The sequence below is a fragment of the Tursiops truncatus genome, chromosome 19 (assembly GCF_011762595.2).
Source record: "Tursiops truncatus isolate mTurTru1 chromosome 19, mTurTru1.mat.Y, whole genome shotgun sequence".
Classification (NCBI taxonomy): Eukaryota; Metazoa; Chordata; class Mammalia; order Artiodactyla; family Delphinidae; genus Tursiops; species Tursiops truncatus.
The window spans coordinates 51,673,315-51,696,708 of record NC_047052.1 but is presented as its reverse complement, the minus strand read 5'-3'; the positions used below and the strand labels follow the sequence as shown (position 1 = coordinate 51,696,708).

Below are 23,394 nucleotides of genomic sequence, written 5' to 3'. Positions count from 1 at the left end.
ATATTTTAGCCTGGACTTCAGCTTCTGGCATTATGATACATTAGGTGATATGACATTGTTTTTGTGACATTGGTGGTTTCATAAGAGGTATGGGTAGTCTTCAAGTATCTTCCCTTCCCCACAGAGGAAACAAATTTTAAAAAAGATGCAGTTGGAATCGAACTTCCTGCCCCAGATAGGACTGCACTGGCATTACCAAGAGCCTGAAGCCAGCTGTGATTTGTAAAACTTCAGTGTAGTTCCCCAGCTAAGCAAGAGCCGTCCAGGGCAGCTGATCTAGTTCCAGGATACTAACACTCCTGACAACCTGCAGAAGTAGAAGTGAATCCTCCCTAGAGGACTCTAATCAATATCACAAAGACCACCAGCACAGAAGTAAAGACTGAAATTAGAGTCCACAGAAACAACAGTTAACAGATGAAGGTCCCCCACCTCCAGGTACTGGAATTGTCAGGTTCATAATGAACCACAATATGCAAAATAATAGGATAAATAAAGGACATTAAGTTGTCTCCTGCTGTGTAACAAATTACCCCAAAATTTAGTGGATTGAAACAACAACATTGTTACTTCGCAGTTTCTGTAGATCAGGAATCCAGGCATGGCTTAGCTGGGTCCCCTGCTTCAGAGACTATAATCAAAGTGTCAGCCAGGGCTGTAATCACCTCGAGGCACAACTAGAAAGGATCTTCTCCCATACTCATTCTTGTCATCGTTACCAGGGTTCAGTTCTTCACAGGCTATTGGCCAGAGGTTCCATGTGTCACCCACCAGGGTCCTTGGACTCTTTTTTTTTTAATAATTTTTAAAACTTTATTTTATTTTTAGCTGCATTGGGTCTTCATTGCTGTGCGCTGGCTTTCTCTAGTTGCGGCGAGCAGGGGCTACTCTTCGTTTCGGTGCGCGGGCTTCTCATTGCGGTGGCTTCTCTTGTTGTGGAGCACAGGATCTCGGCGTGTGGTCTTCAGTAATTGTAGCACATGGGCTTAGTAGTTGTGGCTCATGGGTTCTAGAGTGCAGGCTCAGTAGTTGTGGCACACGGGCTTAGTTGCTCCGCGGCATGTGGGATCTTCCCGGACCAGGGTTCGAACCCATGTCCCCTGCACTGGCAGGCAGATTCTTAACCACTGCGCCACCAGGGAAGCCTCCTTTGACTCTTTAATCAATAAAAATTGATAAAAGGCCAGACAAGAAATTCAGGCAAGCCTTTATTGGGACTCTTGCTGCAGCAGGAGGGAGAAAAACAAGAAAGAGGTGCCCTTGTTTGCTCCGTGAGGGGGAGCAAGCCGGTTCTTTAAATGGGGTGAGGGGAGAAACAGTTTTTCGGTAGGAAGTACTTCAGGCAGTAGGAAAATTTTAAATTAACCTGGAAAGATTATCTGAGAGACAAGAAGGAAGAGGGAGAGCAACATGAGTCATAAACATTTACGTAATTACAAATAAATATTGCCTGCATAAAATAAGAGATATATTCAACGAGGGCATAAAAAAAGTAAAACTAAAATGCTGACAACACTAGTTGCTTAGTCTGGGAGGGAGCTTAACGGAGTTAAGGTGTTATATTCTCTTTGTATTATTTGAGAGAGGGTTTAAGATCTTTAACTTTTTGCTGAATTAGATGTGTAAGGTAAAGTTTCAAGAATAACCAATAAAAATAAAAGAGAATTCTTGTATAACTTTGAAACCAGAAGAAAGAGAAAATAATGAACTGAGGAAACAAACAAACAAAAAATCCAGTAAAAGATAAGAATGGAGGAAAAAAGCGTTGAAAAGGCAGAACAAGAAATATAAAAATAAAACAATAGAAATAAATCTAAATATATCAGTAGAAAATAAATGTAAGTGGACTAAAGAAAAAATTCATAGAACTACAGGGAGAAATTGATATTTTAGTTCATTTGTTATTTTATGCAGTTTTTCACCTAGTTTAATGTAATTTAATGTGCAGGGTAAATGTCTTAATATTTCTTATCAACTATTAGAAATCAAATCCAGAGTGCAGACAAAACATGTTTAAAAGAAACAAATGTGGGCTTCCCTGGTGGCACAGTGGTTAAGAATCTGCCTGCCAATGCAGCGGACACAGGTTCCATTCCTGGTTCGGGAAGATGCCACATGCCGCGGAGTAGCTAAGCCCATGCACCACAACTACTGAGCCTTAGCTCTAGAGCCTGCCAGCCACAATTACTGAGCCCACGTGCCACAACTACTGAAGCCTGCGTGCCTAGAGCCCGTGCTCCGCAACAGAGAAGCCACAACAATGAGAAGCCTGCACACTGCAACGAGGAGTAGACCCCGCTCACCGCAACTAGAGAAAGCCCACGCACAGCAACGAAGATCCAACACAGCCAAAAATAAATAAATAAATTTTTAAAAATAAATTAAAAAAACAAATATTTTTTAATATTGCTATATATTTTGTAAATATATTTGGATAAATGAGGGCAACTGTTCTCACAAAAGAGAAAAGATCTAGAAAACCATAATTCAAAAAGTCACGTGCCGCAATGTTCATTGCAGCACTATTTACAATAGACAGAACATGTAAGCAACCTAAGTGTCCATCGACAGATGAATGGATAAAGAAGATGTGGCACATTTATACAATGGAATATTACTCAGCCATAAAAAGAAACGAAATTGAGTTATTTTTAGTGAGGTGGATGGACTGTCATACAGAGTGAAGTCAGAAAGAGAAAAACAAATACGGTATGCTAACACATACATATGGAATCTAAATGGTTCTGTTGAACCATTAGGGCAGGACAGGAATAAAGACACAGGCGTAGAGAATGGATTTGAGGTCGCGGGGAGGGGGAAGGGTAAGCTGGGACAAAGTGACAGAGTAACATTGACATATATACACTACCAAATGTAAAATAGCTAGTGGGAAGCAGCTGCATAGTACAGGGAGATCAGCTCGGTGCTTTGCGACCACCTAGAGGGGTGGGATAAGGAGGGTGGGAGGGAGGCGCAAGAGAGAGGGGATATGGGGATGTAGCTATGCATGTAGCTGATTCACTTCGTTATACAGCAGAAACTAACACAACATTGTAAAGCAATTATACTCCAATAAAGATGTTAAAAAAAAAAGAGAAAATCTAGCTGACTAAATTGATAACTTAATGAAGATTTACTTCATCACTTTAAACACACAGAGGTGAGAACCTAACGCATATCAGCATAGGCTAGGCTAAATCTATTTTGTTACATCTATAATATAGGTCAGAATAGGACATTCAAAAGAGACGAAGTGGGGTTTCCCTGGTGGCGCAGTGGTTGAGAGTCCGCCTGCCGATGCAGGGGACACGGGTTCGTACTCCGGTCCGGGAAGATCCCACATGCCGCGGAGCGGCTGGGCCTGTGAGCCATGGCCGCTGAGCCTACGCGTCCGGAGCCTGTGCTCCGCAACGGGAGAGGCCACAACAGTGAGAGGCCCGAGTACCGCAAAAAAAAAAAAAAAAGACGAATTGCATTTATACGGTTTCATGAGAAAAAGAAAGTTTGAAAACAACATTAACACAGTAACCATATTTGTGAAAACGTGAGTATTCTGTGTTAAACTGTAAAGATTTTATTTTAGGGAAAGGATTTTGGGAGGAGTATTTTCACATTCTGCACAATACACTATCATGTATAAATTCATTACAAATAATATTATTTTCCGATTCTGGAAAATAAAGGATTTCATCTTTCTTTTTCTAACAGCAAAAACAACCATGCCATTTGTGGGTTACTAGGCAACGCTCGCCGGACCAAACCATCCTCGAGGGTGAGGGGGGAGATTTTGCTCTAAGGAAGTGCTCGGGATTCGTCATGCGGCCATCTTTGAGAGGGGCACAGCTGTTTCTAGCCTTGGAAGAGAACGAGGACTGAATGGTGGTTGCTAGGCAACGCCTAGGCACTGTCGCCATCGTTGAGTATGGCATAGTGCTGCCACTACAAAACGGAAAGCTAAGCCAAAGCGGTTGCTAGGCAACGCCTCGGCACCGTCGCCATCTTTGAGTGTGGCACGGCTCTTTTGTCAATTTAGAATGTGAAACGTATTAGTTTACGTGATGGTTACTAGGCAACGCCTTGGCGCAGTCCCTACCTTCGAGTCGGGCTCTTCATTCTCTTAAATAGAGTCGAACCGCTCCAAGGAGCGACTAGGAAGCTTAGCAAATAAAATTAGCCGCCATCTTTGTTAGGGGTATTGTGACTTCCGGCTGGGGCGGAAGAGAGCGTAACGGGGCGTGGGGGAGGTGCTGGAATAGGAGTTGATGGGGGTTTGAGTTGGATGAAGAAGGCGGGAATCCAGTCCTCTTCCAGTTAGCTCTCCATCTCGCCCTCTGTCGGCTTCGGACCGCAGCCTGACTTCGTGTGACTACCGGCATGCTCCAAGGCGGGCATTGACTGTCCCCACGGAGGGACTGGGAAGCGGGGGTTCCAAATGGGAGAGGAGGGGACCGAAGGCACCGTACATCTGCTGTGCCTCGCGGCATCCAGCGGGGTCCCTCTGTTTTGCAGGAGCAGCCGCGGCGGCGCCCCCGCCCGCCAACAGGTGGGCCCCCGGGCGCCTGGATCTCCAAAATGGAAGGGGTTTAGATGCTTGGACTCTGGGTCTTCAAGGGAGTAGGGGCTGGGGAAGTTTCAGAATTGAGTTTGGAGGGTCGAGGGTGCAATTGACCAGTGATCCTGGTTCCCCGAAGAGGAGGGGCCAGGAGATCTAGAGAGAGGAGGGGGTTGGGGACCTGAGTCATTGGTTCCAATAGAAGACGGGATTTGGGGGCTCCTGTCTAAAATCCCCAATCTTTCCCCAGCTCCCATTCTCTGTCATCGGCTCCCTCAATGGAGTCCATATGTTTGGGCAGAATCTCGAGGTGCAGCTGAGCTCTGCGAAGACGGAGGACACAACCGTGGTGTGGAAGAGCTTCCATGACAGGTCTCCAAGGGTAGCTTGGGGGCAGGGCCAGGGTGATAGCTCCTGTTGAAGACAACCCTGAGGCCATCCAGCTCTCTAACGCCAGCTGTTTACCTGGCTGTGGGATCTTTGACAAGTCAGTTACCCTTTCTGATCCCTGAGTTTCTCTGAATGAAAAGCAGGTTGTGCTCGGGCATGGATGTAGCTGGCATCCAGGATCAAGGGCAGACCCTACTCTCCTCGCTGCCTTGTTTCCTTGGCCTGGACTCATTCTTCCTTCTCACCTTCCTTTCTCACAGCATCACCCTCATTGTTCTGTCATCTGAGGAGGGCACCTCGGAGCTGAGGCTGGAGAGACTACTCCAGATGGTGTTTGGGGCCATGGTGAGACTCCCCAGCCCTCTTTTCCAGTCCCAGGAATCTGAACTCTCAGCATCCCTCTCCCTCAGGACCCAGGAATCCTAGAACTCAGTCCCTCCTGCCTCGGACTAAGGAGTCCAGATCCCCAGTTTCCTCCTCCTGCAGACACAGGAGTCTGAGTCCCAGCCCCTCCTGTCTTATAACCAGTAATCCAGGTCGCCTGCTCTCCTATATGTTTCTTCTAGGTTCTTCTTGTGGGACTTGAAGAGCTGACCAATATCCGCAATGTAGAGAGACTGAAGAAGGAGCTGAGGGTGAGGCTGCAGGACGTGAGGATGGGAAGTTAGGATACCTGGTTACTGATATTTGGGAACTACAGTTCCCAGAAGCCCCCGGGGCAGCCTGACCCAGGGGGTTCAGGGGGCAGCTTGGTTGTCTGACACCCCTCAGCAAGGCCCAGTAGGGCCAGTTTTCTGAGGAGGAGGCAGCAGATCTGGGTACCACCTGGGTCCTAGGCTTCATTTTCCCTCTGCTAGGCCAGTTACCGCCTCATCGACAGCTTCCTTGGGGACTCAGAGCTCATCGGGGACCTGACCCAGTGTGTGGACTGTGTGGTTCCTCCAGAGGGGTCCCTGCTGCAGGTATTGGGAATGCCTTGTAAAGTCTTAAAACTGTCCCTCTGGCCCTGGCTCAGTCCCCATCCTCTTACCCTTGGACCATTGCCTCAACCTCTTCCTAATCCTTTTGGCTTCTAGTCCAACCCCCGCCTTGACCCCGGAAGGATCTTTCTACACCGAGAGCTGCCCCTGCCCCTCCCCTGGTCACAGCCCGCCCGTGGCTTTCCATCACCCCCAGGACAAGGTCTCAGCCCCTCAGCCTGGTGTTGAGGACCTGAGGAATCTGACGCCCGCCAGCCTGCTCGCCCTAATCTCTACTAACTCCGCAGTCCACCCTCTCCCAGCTGCCTCATGAGTCTCACAAATCCCCACAGCTTCCCAGCTTCCCTGCCCTGGCACATCCTGTTCCTTCTACCTAGGAGATCTCTATCTCCCCTTCCTTAAATATTGCTCTGGATTCATCTGTCATGACTTGCCTCCCAGCATTGTGACTCTCGGCAGGTGACTTGACCTCTCTGAGCTTCAGTTGGTTGTAGATTGCGCCTACCTGGCCTATAATACAACGCGATAAACCGTAGCTGCTGCTGTTACAAGTATTAGCTTCTGTAGGACGTGTCAGGCTATTTAGCAATCACCCTACCTGTTTAATTTCGCACTGTGACTTGGGATGGCACCTGCATGTGAAGGTGAAGGAACTCAGGCCCAGGGAGGGTGGGACACATGAGCATGGCCACCAGGCAAGCTTTGAATTGTATGGCCGTCTCTTCCCACTCCTTACGCACCTGGGAAGTCACTGTCGGCCCTGCTCAGGTCTCCTGACCTGCAGCCGGCCTGCCTCCCTTACCCAGGAAGCCCTTTCTGGGTTCGCCGAGGCTGCGGGCACGGCCTTCGTCAGCCTGGTCGTGTCGGGCCGGGTGGTGGCAGCGACAGAGAGCTGGTGGCGGCTGGGGATGCCGGAAGCCGTGCTGCTCCCCTGGCTGGTGGGATCCCTGCCGCCGCAGGCCGCTCGCGACTACCCGGTGTACCTGCCTCACGGGAGTCCCACGGTGAGTGAGTGGATGGGGCGGGCAGGGGGAAGGTGGAGGCGGGGAGGAGCGCGCAAGGGGTGGTACCTGGAGGCTGTCTCGAGGAGGCGGGGCTTGCGATGAGAAGGGGAGGAGCTCCGGCCAGCCCACTCTGCGGGCTGCCTCAGGTGCCGCACCGGCTTCTCACCCTGACGCTCCTGCCGGGCTTGGAGCTGTGTCTGCTCTGCGGGCCGCGCCCTCCCCTCAGCCAGCTGGATGCACAGGTGAATCTGGGCTACGTCCCGCTCTTCCCCTATTTCACCCGCTACCCCCGGCCCTTCTCTGAGCACCCTGACCCGCGAGTGCGCTCTTTACGCTTGACTCGCCCTTGGTCCCGCCCCCTTCGGGCTGTGCTCCAATCACCGTCCCCGCAGCTCGGCCCCTCTTTCCCTCTTACAGCGTCCTTCCAGGCCTCGCCCCTTCCCCGGTCCCCTCTGCCCTCTGCCCTTGTGTTCTCCTCCCCTGCCCTGGCCAAACCGCCTTCTCTTGGTATTCCCCCGACCTCACCCACCGGCCCCGCCTCTCTCGCTGGCCACGCCCCCTGCAGCTTCTGGAGCGCTGGTGGCAGCCACTGCTGGACCCGCTGCGGGCCTGCCTGCCGCTGGGATCCCGAGCGCTGCCCGCGGGCTTCCCCCTGCACACGGACATCCTTGGGTAGGGCTCAGACCGGGGAGTGGGTTGAAGGTGGGGAGTGGGTTGGGGGTCCTCATCCCCTTTTCTGGCCGTGACACCTCTTTTCCCACAGGCTGCTGCTCCTCCACCTGGAACTGAAACGTTGCCTCTTCACGGTGGAGCCCTCGGGGGATCAAGGTGACTGAGAGGAGGGCGGGGCCAGGAGGGGCGTGGGCTGGGGAGGGGCTCTCTGTTACCCTGTCCCTCTTCCCCCTTCAGAACCGTCTTCTGAGCAGCGTCGGCGCCTCTTCCGCTCCTTCTACACCCTGGTCACCGCCACGCACTTTCCACCAGGTCAGCGGCGGGCACAGCGCCCCCTTTGCACAGGCTGGGACACTCGAGTCCCAGCTCTCACAAGCTGATGGTGGGGAAACTGGTAGGAGAAGCCAGCTGCGAAGTGGGCTTGGCTGTCTGTGAGGACTGGGCAGTGCACACTGACAGGAAGGCAAGAGAGGGGCAGGGAGGTCCCAATCGGTAGGTTTCAGGACCTCCTGGCTAATCCTAATAGCTAACACTGAGGCCTCATGTCCTGCCAAGTGCTTTTCTGTGTACTGACTCACTTCATCTTCATAGGTGAGGGCTATCTCCTGTTACGTCATCATTCCCATATTATGGATGAGGAAACAAGCTCAGCTAATAAGCAGCAGAGCCACGATTCAGCCAGGCAAGCCTGGCTCCCACATCCACACACTCCTGCTCTAGTGCTGAAAGTACACGCTTTGCCGATAGTCTTGGGTGGAGTAGGGGTGGTAGATTCCACGGAGCCCAGGTCCGGAAGGAAAAGTTGTCACATATGACCTGTGAGGCTCAGAGAGACAAAGGGGGCTGAGGAGCCAGGCACAGGATGGCGACTGGTGGCCCTGCAGTTGGGCCCGCGGCGGTTGCTGCTGCTGCTGCTGTCTGCTCAGAGCCCCACGCATGGGCTGCAGACCTAGAGTGACACTACCACCCCAGCGAAGACCCTGATGAGTGTAACAACATGGTAAAAAGCTCCACCTGGAAGGGGCAGACGACTGTCCCTTCCGAGCTATGCGACTCCACCGCCCAACCTGCTTCCCACCTGTAAGTGGGGCAGGGTCCTCAGAAGGGTTACGGAGGTCTTCCCTGGAGCCCAGCACCCGGCACCTGGTAAACATCTTCTGCGTGTTTATGATCTGTATTGCTAAGCAGATTACCTAGGGCTGCACACGCAGTGTACCCACGAAAGTGGGGGACTGAGGCTGGGTGGGAAGAGGGGGAGAAAGTCCGTGATCTTCTCAGGTCCTGACAGCTGGCTGGAGCTGTAAGGCTCTCCTCTGTCAGGAGTCAAACTTAGGCCCAGGATAGGGGTGGCCCCCGCAGGTTGGCATCCTAGTTGTCCAGGCCCCACTGGTCACCTCGGCCCTCCCTGTTCTTCCTTCAGAGGCGGGGCAGCCAGAGGAGAAGGCGGAGGAGGTGGTCCATCGGGCGCAGGTACCGAGAGCCTGCTACCTGGTGTCGGGGGCTGAGGAGCCAGGCACAGGATGGCGACTGGTGGCCCTGCAGCTGGGGCCACGGCGGTTGCTGCTGCTGCTGTCTGCTCAGAGCCCCACGCATGGGCTGCGGGGCCTAGCTACCCACACTCTGCATGCCCTCACCCCACTCCTCTGACCGCTGGGCGTGAGCGCCAGACACAGACAAGGACGTGGGGCTGTTAGCGTCTCTCTGTTTATTCGCTCACAATAATACACAGCCCCTGGACAGGGAGGGGGCAGGAGGGGCTACGACAGGGTGGGGTGGGAGGGGAGGACATTCCCACTTCCCTGGCCCCTCTCCCCTCTGTGCTTCGGGGGGGAAAGGGAGGAAGGGGGCTCCCCCTTACCCCCCAGAATGTAAACAGCAGCAGATGAACAAAAATAAAAATACAAAAGGCTGGAGGAAGGTCCTAGGCACCCCCCGACCCCGGGGTCTTCCCTGTCACCAGCGGAGGTCCCCTCGCTGCCCCATCCACCACGGCTGCCTCAGTCCTGGTGGCTGCCCAGTGCCGGCCACGTCCCCGGGGGCACAGTCCAGGGCTCAGAACTGCTGGGCCAGCAGCTCACAGAGGTGACGGGAGACGGGCTCCTTACTGGTGCGCAGGGTCAGCCGGTACATCTGGGGGGACGGGGGGACTCAGGGAGGAGGCAGAGAGGATGGAGAGCCCAGGGTGGGGGGTTGGGGGGGAGGGGGATACAGGGCAGATAAATGATGAGAGGAGAGAAAAAGGATCAAGGGATCAGAAAGGTGATAGAAGGGCCAGGGAAGACAGAGGTAAAGGATGAAAGATAAAAAAGAGGCCACAAAGGGTGGAAGGGATATGGAGAGATGAAAGTCAGGGAGGGAAAGGGAGAGGAAGACCAGAGGATGGAGAGACAGGAGGGAGGCAGGAGAGGGAGGAGACAGGGCCACAGAGCAGAGGCATGTGATTCAAAGAACACAGTGAGGCAGGAGGGGGCCGGGTGCAGAGAATGCACACGAAGCGGGGAGCCTCGCAGAGCACCACTCACCTGAGCCTGGGCATTGGGCTCCAGCCGGAGCAGACAGCCCACCTGCAGGGCTTTCGTCTGGATGATTCCAGCCCCCACGAAGTTCTCTGGGTTGGGGTCCACATTGTCCAGGAGAGCAGAGCCAAACCCCAGGAGCTGAGGAGGAAGGGGGGGAGCCGTCAGAGGGTGCCCGATCTCTGTTAGCTCCCAGACAGTGGCACACCAGTTCCCCCAAACCCTTTGGAGTGGAAACTGGCCCCACTTTACACATGGGAAAACAGAGGCTCAGAAGTGGAGCAGCCACTGCTCCCCAAATCCCAGAGTTGGAGAGAGAGGCAGGGCTGGGAAACTAGCCCCGGTGCTTCTCCTGTCTAGCCTGTCTCACCTTGGCCTTAGTGACCTCCGCGTCCATGGGGTGGTTGGCTTTGAAGATTTTCTGCGCCTCCTGTTGGGGCCTAGGGGCCGGGAAAGGTTCAAGTCAGGGATCTGGAAGCCCCAGCCCCGCCCACCCTGAGGGCGGCTTTGGCTCCGTCCCCCGCGCGGCTCACAGGCTCAGCTGCTTCCAACGCTGGAAGAAGTCCTGGGCCGCCATCTCCGTCGGCTGGAAGAACTTGTTGATGGTCACCGGGAGCTTCAGGGTGAGGGATTGGGGGGCGCCCCCGTACCTGGCGGGAGAGGAGGGAGGGCTCGGTCAGACCACACCCTCGCCCCGGAACCCCCGCCCACCCCGCAGCGCCCCGCCTCCTGACTCACCGGAAGCGCACGGACAGGAGCGGGGGCGTCAGGAAGTCCCGCAGACACTCGATGTTGAGCACCTGCTGTACCTGTGCCCCACCGTCCACCTGCGAGGCCACCCGCTTGGTCTGCACGGCCAGCTGTGCCCGCCCGTGGTCAAGGAAGCCAGAAACAGGAGCGGCCCGGGGGGCGGGGTGGTGGTGATGGGGAAGGGACTTGACCATCCACCTGATGGTTCAGAACTTTCCTGGAAGCCCCAGCCTGCCGTCCCTTCAGGGGCTCGGCGCTGCCGTCCAGGGCTCATCGTACAAGGCCTAGCTCCAAAGTCCTTCCTAAGCCAAACCTCTGACCTAGGTGCCTCCTCTGGCCTTCCATAGTGGGCTCAGCCACCTCCATTATGGTACAGGTCACACCATGGCTCTGAAGGCTGACCTGGGTTTGAATCCCAGCTCTTAGCACCTCGGTTACTATGGGCAAGTCACTTAACCTCTCTTAGCCTCATCTGCGAAATGGACGTAGTGTCCTCAGCAGTCAATGAAATCATCCAGCACAAGTACTTGTCAGTGTGTGTGGCACACGGTAGGTTCACCAAAATGGTGGCCTTTGTGTCAACAACCCACTGGCAAGGACGGGGTCTTATGTCTCTCTCCCCCGGGCCCTGCCCAGCACAGAGCTGAGCCTACAGAAGGCCTCTGGAAATGCTGAATGAACCAAAGAACTGAAAAGGTCCTCAGTTTTAGGGTCTAACCACTCTAATGTCCAAGTTGTGCAAACTGAGGCCCAGAGAAGCGGGACAGGGGACTGACGACACGGCTCAAGCAGTTCCTTTATGCCAGCCACCCTTCCAGGGTCTTCGAACCACACTGATATTCAAAACAAGCCTGTGAAAAGGAGGAGGAGGATCTACACTTCACAGAAGGGATAGCAAGGCTCAGAGAGGCCAAGTGACTGGCCCAGGACACACAGGAGAAGGCCGTGGTTGGCAACAAGACCCCCAGGCCTGGCTTTCGAGGGCAGGAGGCACTGGAATCGGGTGTCGAGCCCGATGGAAGACGAGGTCAGGACACGGGAGGGGCTTCACAGGGACCAACTGAGGCCCAGAGCAGCTGTGATTCCGGAAGTAACACCTCCTGCATCCCGATCACATCATGTCACTATCATCTCCTGTCCTGTTAAAGAGGCCCACCCCATCTTACAGATGACACTAAATCTCAGAGAAGTACCACGGGCTCAGGCTTTCAAGTAAGAGGGCCCAACAGGGGTCTGGACCTGGGTCCATCTCCTTCCCAGCTGCCAGGAAGGTGGACCTGGAGGGGCGGGGCTGGGCCAGGCCGACAGGATATGAGTCTGGAGGTCTCCAGGGTGGACCACGGTGGGAGAGAAGTTCTGGAACTGCACTGAAGTCTTGTTGCCATAGAAGAGATACATGCGCCCTGTGGGGGGTGAGGAGAGGTAGGGCTCCATCTGAGTTCCTTCCATGCCCTCCCGAAGCCAAGGTCTCCCTGAAACTTCACCCCATCGCCCCCTGGACTCACCCAAATTCTGCCGGAACTCTGACTTGACTCCAATCTGCAGCAGCTGGTTCTCAAACAGGACCCCGTTGTTCCTGCACACGAACCTGGGTGGGGGCGGTGGGAGCTCAAGATGACGGGTGCTCGCCTGGCTCCTGCTCTGTGCTTCCCACTTGTCCCCACTGCCCTCCCCAACCTCACCCACGACTCACTTATTCAGCAGCTCATCGGCTTCCGGGATGGGCGGGCCAATGTCCTCAGGACCTGGGCTGCAGGTGGGAAAGGAGAGAGATGGGAAGGGGCTTGGGGGGCTAGAGGTAAAGGCCCAGAGCTAGTGGTGAGAGCTTGCAAGCCCTGAAGGAACAGAAGCCCAGAACCCATATACCCAGATTCCCCAAAGAGCCCCAGAATCAGACTGGCAATTGCCTCTAGTGGGAATAGGACCCTGGCAGGTACCGTCAGCACCCCCCTACCCTGTATCAGACGGCCTTGATTTCACTCCCTTCCAATTCCTTGCAGCTCATCAGGAGAGCTTGACGAGAGCTCCCAGGCCCCTAACCCTCCCTGGGGACACGGGAGTCTGCCCCCCAACCCCCTGAGGCCACCCCTTACTCAGCAGCTGGAGCTGGATCAGCCAGCAAAGCCATGGGGCTCTCAGGGGCAGGCGGCTCCAGCTCGCTGGGCCATCCAATCCCAGAGCAGACAAGAGAAGACAGGCGTGGCAGCAGCCAATCCCAGAGAGGCAGCAAGAGGGCAAAGAGAGAGGGAGTGGGGAGAAGGGAAGGAGAGAAGGAAGAGCAGGCTGAGACGTGATGACGGGAAAGGACAACACAGGGTGGCCAGGGTCAGCCGAGAGTCCAGAGTGGCCCAGAGGGAGGCAGGAGGCTGGGGGAGGTGGCAGCCAGGGCGACAGAGGCTCAGGGACAGGGAGGGAGGGGGGAGTTGGGAGGGGGCAGATGGAAAGGGGGCAGCCCTGGGCCCAAGGCGGGCGGTACCTGAGGAAGGCCTCCTCGGGGGTGGGCCCCAAGCTAGGCTGGGCGGCCGGGCCGTCGGAGAATACGTCCACCAGGAGGTTGCCCGCACCCGAGGGAGCTGGGGGTGCCGCTGGGGGAGGGGCTGCCCGCAGCCCCAGGAGGTCGGCGGAGGGTGAGGGCGTGGACTGCAGGGAATGCAGGCACAGGTGAAAAGAGAGGACGGCATGGCTGGGCCCAGCCCCGGCAGCCCAGCCCCACGGGACTCACCACGGTGCTGGGGGTGGGCTCCACACCCCCATTGATGTCGTGGCTGCTGGGCTCCCTCCGGCCATCATCCAGGGCACTGCCGGCCCCTGGCCCCTTCTTGCGTTTCAGCTTGGCCAGGATGGACGACTCTCGCTCGGGGAAGGGTGGCATCTCCTCCAGCACCGTGGCCTGCGGATCGGGGCAGGGGGGTTGGGGGGAAGGAGCATGTCAGGGACGGGCGTCCCGGGGAGGAGGAGGGGACAGAGGTGCAGAGGAGGGGCGCGTGGGGACTGGGGCTCTGACCAGGACGTCCGTGCTGGCCACCGAGCTAAGGGTGAGGTACTCGACGGCGCGCTGCTGCAGCTCCACGTCGGCGTTGCGCAGCTGGGAGCCGGCCCGCAGGACACCCTGGATGGTGGCCTTGGTCTCCGGGAAGAGGTTGATGAACTTGATGTAGGTGGACAGCAGCAGGGCCCGGGTGGCCACACTGCACAGGTGGAACTTGGAGTGCAGCAGGGAGAACTGCACTGGGGGGCTGCAGGGGGCGGGGCCGGGGGTGCGCGTCAGCAGGTGGCCAGCTCCACCACCCTCTCCCAGAAGCCCCCATGAGAGGTGCCGCCTCCCTCAGGGGGACCTTTCCGGGGATCGCAGGCGGACCCCAGGGCCCCAGACCCCTCAGGAGTTTGTGTGCGTTCACCCCCTCACCTGGAGCGAGGGTCCCCAGCAATCAGGTTCCCAAACTCCCCAAGGATGTAGCCGCCAACTTTCACCATGTTCTCATGGCAGGCGGGGGCCTGGAGCGCCTGGGGGGCGGGGACAGCGGTGAGTGGCACCATCCTGACTCAGGAGCGCTCAGCATGTGCCAGGCGCGGCGCTGAGCCCTCGACTCCTATTAACTGCAGAAGCCTCCTGACTCTGCTGTGGGTGGGTTTATAGATGGGGAAAGTGAGGCACAGAGCAGTTAAGTGACTGGCCGGAGCTCACACAGGGAGTAAAACGGGGCAGAATGGGCCCTCTTTTCTGGGGCAGAGGGAGTGAGAAACTGCCGGGACCTGGGGACTGGTGGCACCCCACGCCCTGCTGACCCTCATATATATGAGCCCGTGGAGGCCCGGGCCCTGTGTCCCTGGAAGGCCCCAGGAGGCCAAGGCCCCTCTGAGGAGGAGGAAGCAGGATGGAGGCCCAGGCCACCTGGCCCACCGCCCCAGCTGTCCTTGCTCTGCCTTGTGGCCCCTTTGTGGGGGTGAGACGGGGGTGCTGACCTCGAAGACGGTCTTGGCAGCGTAGCCCTGGACGTCGTCACGGTTGGTGACGATCTGTAGCACGCGGTACCACACCTCCTCGCTCACGTAGTCGCCCGCGATGCGGATGAGGTTGAGGATGGTGTCCACGTACCAGCTGTAGTCCACGGCGTACTTCTCAGCCAGGATGGCCACCTTTAGGACCTGCCAGCCAGGAGGGAGGTCGGGTGTGCGAGTGTGCCCACGGCGGGGAGGTGGGGTGTGCACTCACCCCATCTGGGCTCAGCGCATCCCGATCTGGAGACCCAGGAGTCTGGGCGTCCTGCCCCTGCCAGGACTCACGATCTCTTCGCGGATGGCGTAGTCGGCCGTCTCCAGGTACCGCAGCATCTCTGACACAATCTGCTTGGCATTGCTCCGGTCGCACATGGCATAGAGGAGGTCGGCCGCCCGCTGTCGCACGCTGACGTCCCGCTCCGTCTGAGGGAGGAGAGCAGGTAGGGTGTGTTCTAGGCTCCCTCCTGGCATGGGCCGGCCACCCCAGGGCCTCTGACCCCCAGAGCCTCTCTGAGGGAGCAGAGGAGACACAGGCCAGGTCAGTGTGGCCGGGGGCAGGCTCCCAAAGGTCGCACCTTGAGGGCGTTGATGACGGTGTCAATGTGGGTCTTGACGGCCTCGTGGGAGAACTCGGAGCTGGCCAGTGTGCACATGCTCTCCAGGGCCAGGTAGCGCAGGTTGGTCTCCCGGTGCTGCAGGAACTGGCCTAGCTGGTTGCAGGCCCGGACCAGGAGGTTGGGCTCACTGCCGGCGAAAGAGGAAGAGACCGGGGTGGGGGCAGGGAAGACACCCAAGATGACATGAGGAGATGGAGGACCGGGCCTCAGCTGATTCAGCTCTTAACTCCTGCCCTGGGTCCCCTGGGGACCCAGACACCTGGGCATCCAGCCCAAATACAGATATTCGGGAATTCTGCCCCTCAAGAGGGGCCCGGTGCCAATCTGGCAGGGCAGCGTTTCACACCCCCATCACCCTCCTAGCTAGCAGGCACATTCCCGGCCCTCAGCCCGCCCTTCCCAGGCCAGGCTCCCGCCCCCAGCAGGCAGGCACCTGTCGTAGTGGATGATGAGGCTGATGGTCTCAAAGAGGATGGCATTCTTGGCGTTGGAGTGCTGGACCTTCTTGGACTTGGGCGGCTCCTGGGCCTTGTTGAGCACGGTCTCCAGACACTCCACCAGCCGCCCCTTCACGGCCGCGTCCTCTGGGGAACCAGAGGGCACGCCCTGGGCTGAGCTCTCCGCCGGCCCAGCCCGCATGCCAGGGGCAGGGGCCACGCCATGGCTCCCATCCTCCAGAGGAAGAGTGCGGGCCCTGCAGCTTCAGGCTGGGGCCTCTACTCCCCCAAGTCCTTCCTGGGTCCCCAGGTGACCAGGGGAGGCTGACAGAGGACAGAGCTCTCGTCCTGCTCCGTTCTAACTCTGCTGGGCCAGAGGCTCCACCCTTGGGAGCCCCTGTTTCCCCTCCCGCAGCACTCACGCACTTTAGGAGTCTCACAGAACAAAGAAAGCTGCAGGAACCTTCCCCAGAGACACGCCCAAACCCGGCTCTTCCCAAGGAGGGGTCTGAGTGCCTGAGACAGTTGCCATCTAGGAGCTCACACAAACCCTGGGAACTGCCATTCCCTCACCTGTGAGGCAACACCAAGTGGACAGAACAACTGTCAAGTGTTCTAGCAAAGAATGTTGTACCCAAATCTATCGGGAAATTCACAAGATAGAGAACCAGCTAAAGGACACAGGCAGCGATCGGCCCAATCCAAAACATGGGACACACCGCAACCCAAAACCTCCCCGTTTCTTCAAAAACTGGGAGTGGGGGTGGGGCTATCCCAGATGGAAAAAAAGAATGACAAAGACGTAATCAGTTAATTTGTGGTCCTAGGCTGTATTTTTTAAGCCATAAAAATAATGCTATGGACAATTAGGGCAGTTTGCTGCCTGGGTAGCTGATGACCCCAAGGTTATTCTAAATCTGCTTCGGCGTGATAAGAGCATTGTGGGTTTGTAGCGTTCTTGATTCTAAGAAACGTTTGCGGAAATATTTTGGGGTGAGGGGGAGTGTTATGATGTCTGCCACTTTTTTTTTTAAATAAATTTATTTATTTTATTTATATATTTTTGGCTGTGTTGGGTCTTTGTTGGTGCACGCAGGCTTTCTCTAGTTGTGGTGAGCGGGGGCTACTCTTCATTGCAGTGACAGGCTTCTCATTGTGGTGGCTTCTCTTGTTGTGGAGCACGGGCTCTAGGCACACGGGCTTCAGTAGTTGTGGCATGTGGGCTCAGTAGTGTGGCTCGCTGGCTCTAGAGCACAGGCTCAGTAGTTGTGGCGCACCGGCCTAGTTGCTCCGCGGCCTGTGGGATCTTCCCAGACCAGGGCTCGAACCCGTGTCCCCTGCTTTGGCAGGAGGATTCTCAACCAATGAGCCACCAGGGAAGTCCCTGCCACTTACTTTCAAGTAATTCAGCAACTGGATGTCCGAGACAGTGAGGGAACAAGGGAGCAAATCCAGCAAAGTGGTAAAGCTCCGCCGAGTCTGGGTCAGGGGCATCTGGGTGTGGTCATTTTACTGTTCTCCCAAGTTATCCTTATGTCCAAAATTTTTCTTAACCAAAGGTTGCAGTGAAGGCCAGTGTCATGGAATGAAGGGGGAATTCTTCGAGATTAAAAGAGACTTATGGGACTTCCCTGGTGGCACAGTGGATAGGACTCTGCGCTCCCAATGCAGGGGGCCCGGGTTCGACCCCTGGTCAGGGATCCCACATGCATGCCACAACTAAGAGTTTGCATGCCACACCTAAGGAGCCCACTAGCTGCAACTAAGAAGCCCGCCTGCTGCAACTAGGGAGCCCACGTGCTGCCACTAAGGAGCCTGCCTGCTACAACTAAGACCTGGTGCAACTGAATAAAAAATAAATTACTTGGAAACAAATTGGAGCAGCCCCTCCCTGCCCAGCACTGGGTGGGGGTGGGGTGGGGGAATGGCTGCAATTCTCACAGGGCAGGGGATCAGAGTTGGTGAGGTGCTTGCCCAGGGCACACCCCAGAATTATGAGGCGGGGCTTCTAGATGCAAGAGGGCTTAGGTTCTAGCTATGCCCTTCCTTACAGGATGAGAAAAGAGGCCCAGAGTGGGGACGAGGCTTCCCCAGGGCCTCATGACAAAATTCATCCCTGGCTTTCACCGGGTGGGAGGGGCCTTGGGTGTCACCTACATCATACACTCCATTACAGTGTGTGCGTGTGTGCACGCACGCGCACGCTCGCACCCAGCTGGCTGTGAAGATTTGGGGCTACACACCAGCTCCCTGGGCCCCAGCAGGTGCTTAGCACCCTGGTTGAATCGAAGGGCACTGGTTTATCAAGCGCCTACTGTGTGCTGAGCACCTCAGCACAGGGTCCCTCAGAACTGCTCTGTGAGGTCGGACAGCCGAGGATACAGAAGCCCAGGGGGAGCCACGGCCCACGTGGTAGAGGGAAAGGGTTTAGAGCAGAGATTCAGGAGTCAGGCTCTGCTCTTCCTTCGCTGCCCTGGAAAGGCAATGTCTTCTCTCCAAGCCTCAGTTGCCCGGTGTGTCTATTTCAGGGACTCATATCCCCAGCTCTGCTGGGGGCACCTGGACACCCCGGTGCAGTACCAGCTCACTGCAGTACCCTCCGTCCACACCAGCGGTCATGACCATGAGCAACGAGGGCATGAAAAACCCCTAGCAGAGCTATGCTAACTCCCACTGCATGGCCTGGAATTGCCCCTTGACCTGCTGGGTGACCTTGGACAAGGCCCTCCCCTCTCCAAGCCCTGGTTTCCTCCTCTGTAACAGATGCCATGACAGCCCCGACATTCCAGGGCTGGAGCATTCAGGGCTGGAGCGTGAGTCTGGTTTTGCAGGGACCCAGGCCCACAGCAGGGGAGTCAACAAACAAGCGATTTGTCCCATTGTCTGTGCTGAGCCGGGAGGATGCCCTGCTCTCTGCTGCCCACCCTCCCCCAACCCGTCTCCAACAGCCTCATACAACATTCTCATCCGGGGCCCTGGGCTCAGCGCTGCCCCCACTGCAGCCTCGGAACAGGGGCTAGAGGCACCAGCCCAGCCTCAGAGGACTCCTGACACAGACCCCCAGCACCCGGCCCCGCTGCCCAGCCATGGGGTTGGAGGCCCCAGACCCCAGCCCGGGTGCGCTCGGCAGTACCTGGCGGGGGGTAGCACTGCAGCAGCCGCAGGAGCTTCACCGAGAGCCAGGGCGCCGGGACGAAGTAGTAGGTGTAGTCCTGGAGGTCGGTGGAGGCCGAGGAGACGATCTGGGGGCAGAGGAGGGGGGCGAGGCATGGGTGGGGGCACGGGGAGGGGTGGCTGTGACCTGACAGTTTTATGGTGCAGAAACCTGAGGCTCAGGGAGGGTGGTGAGGAAGCCTCGGGCACACAGCGAGTGACTGGCTGGATCTGGGACTGGTCGGTTTTTCCAAGTAAAGCTGGCGTTGGGTGGGCAGGAAATCTCGGCCAACCCGATCCCCTTCTGTGAAGGGGACTCCAACTCTGCGCCTCACAATGCCCTGGGTTGCCTTCACTAGAACCTGGACCCCACGGCTCCCTGGAGAGTGCTTCCTTGTGGCCCTCCCCCAACACCCGAAGATACACAGGGGCAGGAACTGGGTCTGACCCATTCCTGGGTCCCCGGGCCTACTACAGGGTCAGACACGAGAAGGGATTAGGGAAGAGGTGGGGGAATTAGCAACTTTTTTTCCTCACGACAAACTCCTACGCCACCTTGAAAACCCCTCTCCAGGAAGCAAGCCCCATCCTGCTCTGAGCCACCTCCATGACAGCAGGTGCCCCGCCCCCGCTGTTACTGTCTGTGTCTCCCCCACCAAGCCTGGCCCGCGAGAGAATTCGGATGTGTGGTGAATGAATGAAAATACGAAGGAGTAAGCTGGTGTGTTGTTCTCTTTGGTTGAGAACACAGGCCTCTCTCGACCTCCTCAGGAAACATTTATATTTATTCCAAGTCTCAACTCAGGCAAGGATCACCTCCACCAGGAAGCCTTCCCAGACTTCTAGGCTGGGTGAAGTGCCTCCTTTGGGGGGCCTGCAACGTCCTTGCTACCTCCACGACTGCACACACCGCCCCTTTTATGATAATCTGTGCCTGAGTTGGCCCTGCCATACATCCCTCCCCTCAACAGGACAGGGAGCTCCCTGAGGGCAGGCTCGGGTCTGACTCATCCGTGTCCCCAAGTGTCAGCCTGCACAGAGATGGGCCCACAGGAGGCCTCAGGGCATGTTCCCAGGACAGGGGCGAAGGTGGTGAGAGGAGCAGAAGAGGGAAGGAAAAGCAGGCGAAGCAGGAAGAAGAAAGAGAGGGGGACGAGAGGGAGACAGACAGGAGAGCAACCTCACTTCCTGGGTGCTCATGGTGTGCCCGGCCCTGTGCTCTTTATACAGATTAATTCACAGCAGCTATGCTGTGAGGCAGGCACTGGAATAATCCCCTTTGAACACATGAGGCAAACGAGGCCCAGATGGGTGAAGCCACTTGCCTAGGGCCACACAGCCAGGAAGTGACGGAGCTGGGATGAACCCAGCTCTGACCCTGAGTCCTTAGCCACTGAGCTAGATGGTCTCTCTGGGAAAGTGAGGACCAGAGAGGTGCCCAGGGGACAGGGACGCTGCAGCTGGCGCTGATACCACACCCACCCGGCTCAGGCGAGACACAGCCAGGGAGATGCATGTCTTGAAGTCATCCGGGTTCTTCTTGCAGAGACAAGTGATGAGGCTGACAGCGGCTGTGACCACGCCCTGTAGGGGCAGACGAGTGACAGGTCAGGGCCCTCGGGGGAGGGTCAGACTGGAGACAAGTGTCCAGGCTGTGGTTCTGAGAGGAGAGGCGCAGGAGTACTTGGGGCTGGGGTGGCCTGAGGGGTGCGCTTGGGTTTGTACAGGTGTCCTGGTGGCTGTTTCACGGCTTGGGGACCATGAGGGACTGGAGCACCGTGGGTGGCGACAGAGGCCAGTGTCTCTGTGCTGGTTGGGCAGGCGATGGGGGAATCTCTGGGTGTCGGAAACAGAGGCTGGGATTTTTCTGAGGGGCTGGGTGAGTGACGGGTGTTGGGGACACTGGACAGGAACCCCGGGCATCCAGGTGGGTGTCAGTGACAGAAGTGGGGGGCCCTGGGCATTCAGGTAAGAATCAGGGCAGAGGAGGGGTCCCCAGGCACCCAGGTGGGAATCAGGGCAGAGGTGGGGGGCCCCAGGCATCAGGTGGCTGCCAAGGGCGGTGGGTCTTGGGTCCAGGGTCCCTGGGCACCAGGCAGGGGTCTCACCATGTGCTGGTCGTTGAGCAGGTGCACCACGCGGGCCGTCCACTCGCCCATGGGCACCAGGTCGGGTGAGGCCTTGTAGAGCCGCAGCAGGCACAGGGCTGCACTCTGCTTCACACTGTCCATGCTGTCCCTGCCGGGACACAATGTGGGGTGGGAGTGGGGGGTCAGCGTGACCATGGCCCTGCACACCTCCCCCCTCCTCTCTCGCTCCTCCCAGGAAGGGTGTCCAACAAGAGGCGGAAAAAGCCCGGCAGACCCAGGAACCCATCTGGTGCTGCCCTCACTGCCCATCGGGCCTCAGTTTCTTCATCTGCAAAATGGGTTGCATCCCAGTAACCTCATGGGGTCATGGGCAGGGCCGAGCAAAATGCCAAGCGTGGCTCTGCACCTTCATTCAGTTACCGTCCACTTATTGAGCACCTACTGGGAACCAGGCACTGCTGTCGGCTCTGTGGACAGAGTGGTGGACAAACTGGTCCAAAGTGTGTCCTCACAGGGACTTCCCTGGTTGTCCAGTGGTTAAGAATCCGCCTTCCAATGCAGGGTACACGGGTTCGATCCCTGCTCGGGGAACTAAGATCCCACAGGCTGCAGGGCAACTAAGCCCGCATGCTGCAACTACTGAGCCCACGTGCTCTGGAACCCACGTGCCACAACTAGAAAGAAGCCCTTGCGCCGCAACAAAGAGTCCACACACTGCGACGAAAGATCCCGCGTACTGCAACTAAGACTTGATGCAGCCAAAATAAATAAATAATCCACAGAGTATCAGATAAAGTTGTTCTTTCTTAAAAAAAAAAACCAAAAACAGTGTGTCCTCACAGAGCGTACGTTCTCACCAGGGCAGCCAGCATCCTACAACAGATACTGTCCAGGTTCAGTGCTACAGAGCAAACTAGGGCAGGCACTCCGGGGATGCTATTTTGGGGTTTTGTTTTTTTAATTTTTTATTTTAATTAATTAATTTTTTGGCTGCGTTGGGTCTTCGTTGCTGCATGCGGGCTTTCTCTAGTTGTGGCGCGGGGGCTACTCTTCGTTGCGGTGCACGGGCTTCTCATTGCAGTGGCTTCTTTTCTTGCAGAGCACTGGCTCTAGGTGTGTGGGCTTCGGTAGTTGCAGCACATGGGCTCAGTAGTTGTGGCTCGAGGGCTCCAGAGCGCAGGCTCAGTAGTTGTGGCGCACGGGCTTAGTTGCTCCGTGGCATGTGGGATCTTCCCGGACCAGGGCTCGAACCCGTGTCCCTTGCATTGGCAGGCGGGTTCTTAACCACTGCACCACCAGGGAAGTCCCTGGGGACGCTATTTTGGATGAAGGCCTCACTAACAAGGCACCAGGTAAACAGAAAACTGAGAGAAACGACTAAAACTCTGCACAGAATGTTCCCAGCAGACAGAAGAGCCTGTGGAGGCCTCGAGGCAGGCAGGCCTGTGTGTGGAAGGAGCTTGGAGGAGTCTTGTGTGGCTGGAGACAGGACAGAGCAGGGGCTGAGGGCCACACCGTGCGGGGCCTTGCAGGCCATGGTGAGGACTATGCTTTTACCCAGCGGGAGATGGAGCCGCTGCAGGTGACAAGCAGGGAAGCTATGATACTAAGGCGACAGCAGTAAAAGCTACCACCCAGGGCCCTTCCGATCTGCTCGGCCCTGGTACAGGCACTGGCTCATTCATTTTATCTCCACAACAAACCGAGAAAATAGGTACTACTATGGACCACTGTCCCCAGATCTGACTTGCTTTTTTTTTTTTTTTTTTGCGGTACGCGGGCCTCTCCCAACCACTGCGCCACCAGGGAAGCCCTGACGTATGTTTTTAAAAGGTCCCTCTGCTGCTGTGTGAAGAAGAGACTGTGGGAGGCTGGGGCGGGGTCGGGGGGGGAGGTGACAGCAATAGTCCAGGCAGGAGATGACAGGAGACGACAGTGCCTCAGACCCCGCTGCAGCCATGCAGGTGAGAAGTGGCTCTGTTCTGATACATTTTTACTATGAGGTGGTGGAGACAGAAGAGGGGACAAGGTGACCCTCAAGTTTCTGACGTGAGGGACCTGGCGAGTGGTGAGACCATTTGTTGTGTGGGGACCTGGGGCAAGATGGCTGGTGGGGCACTGAATGAGACCCAAGTTTGATACTGAACAGATACGAAATTGACATGCTAACGAGACACCCAGTGTGGCCCTGGACCCACAGGGCTGTGTGGCCTCTGGCAAGCGCCCTTCCCTCT

At 56.7% G+C, this 23,394-nt stretch overlaps 2 protein-coding genes across 6 annotated transcripts in view; one reads left to right on the top strand and one right to left on the bottom strand.

Moving 5' to 3' along the window:
* The first annotated feature begins 4,224 nt into the window (after positions 1-4,224).
* On the top strand, positions 4,225-9,504 carry FUZ (fuzzy planar cell polarity protein). Of its 3 annotated transcripts, XR_012328066.1 has the most exons (12): positions 4,225-4,543; positions 4,803-4,924; positions 5,203-5,287; positions 5,509-5,577; positions 5,800-5,904; positions 6,729-6,926; positions 7,073-7,168; positions 7,492-7,598; positions 7,690-7,754; positions 7,836-7,910; positions 8,190-8,744; positions 9,019-9,152. XR_012328066.1 is itself a non-coding variant. In XM_033845258.2 (11 exons), exons 1-11 carry the CDS (start codon positions 4,433-4,435, stop codon positions 9,243-9,245), a joined length of 1,260 nt encoding a protein of 419 aa, XP_033701149.1. In that variant the 5' UTR covers positions 4,232-4,432; the 3' UTR covers positions 9,246-9,504. The 3 variants fall into 3 exon arrangements, 2 of the variants coding, with proteins under 2 accessions (XP_033701150.1, XP_033701149.1); XM_033845258.2 differs by lacking the exon at positions 8,190-8,744 and having other exon boundaries at positions 4,232-4,543; positions 9,019-9,504; XM_033845259.2 differs by lacking the exons at positions 7,073-7,168; positions 8,190-8,744 and having other exon boundaries at positions 4,231-4,543; positions 9,019-9,504.
* AP2A1 (adaptor related protein complex 2 subunit alpha 1) overlaps positions 9,287-23,394 on the bottom strand; it is a 53,478-nt gene continuing 39,370 nt past the window's right edge. For all 3 annotated transcript variants that reach the window (XM_073796162.1, XM_073796160.1, XM_073796161.1), the window contains 19 exons: positions 21,179-21,308; positions 20,553-20,654; positions 19,051-19,159; positions 15,914-16,064; positions 15,439-15,607; positions 15,149-15,286; positions 14,828-15,010; positions 14,271-14,368; positions 13,869-14,100; positions 13,587-13,754; positions 13,341-13,504; positions 12,558-12,614; positions 12,370-12,452; positions 12,179-12,267; positions 10,853-10,977; positions 10,648-10,764; positions 10,485-10,554; positions 10,121-10,255; positions 9,287-9,728 (listed from right to left, as the gene is read on the bottom strand). In XM_073796162.1, the coding sequence (XP_073652263.1) occupies positions 9,651-9,728; positions 10,121-10,255; positions 10,485-10,554; positions 10,648-10,764; positions 10,853-10,977; positions 12,179-12,267; positions 12,370-12,452; positions 12,558-12,614; positions 13,341-13,504; positions 13,587-13,754; positions 13,869-14,100; positions 14,271-14,368; positions 14,828-15,010; positions 15,149-15,286; positions 15,439-15,607; positions 15,914-16,064; positions 19,051-19,159; positions 20,553-20,654; positions 21,179-21,308 (2,398 nt within the window). In that variant the 3' untranslated portion in view covers positions 9,287-9,650. The remainder of the gene's footprint in view (positions 9,729-10,120; positions 10,256-10,484; positions 10,555-10,647; positions 10,765-10,852; positions 10,978-12,178; positions 12,268-12,369; positions 12,453-12,557; positions 12,615-13,340; positions 13,505-13,586; positions 13,755-13,868; positions 14,101-14,270; positions 14,369-14,827; positions 15,011-15,148; positions 15,287-15,438; positions 15,608-15,913; positions 16,065-19,050; positions 19,160-20,552; positions 20,655-21,178; positions 21,309-23,394) is intronic.

Bases quoted from the DNA above. Each gene is read 5' to 3' on its own strand.
- FUZ (XM_033845258.2), top strand. From the start codon at position 4,433: ATGGGAGAGGAGGGGACCGAAGGCACCGTACATCTGCTGTGCCTCGCG. The intron at 4,544-4,802 runs GTGGGCCCCCGG...ATCTTTCCCCAG, and splicing joins GCGCCCCCGCCCGCCAACAG to CTCCCATTCTCTGTCATCGG. The intron at 7,599-7,689 runs GTAGGGCTCAGA...CTTTTCCCACAG, and splicing joins CTGCACACGGACATCCTTGG to GCTGCTGCTCCTCCACCTGG.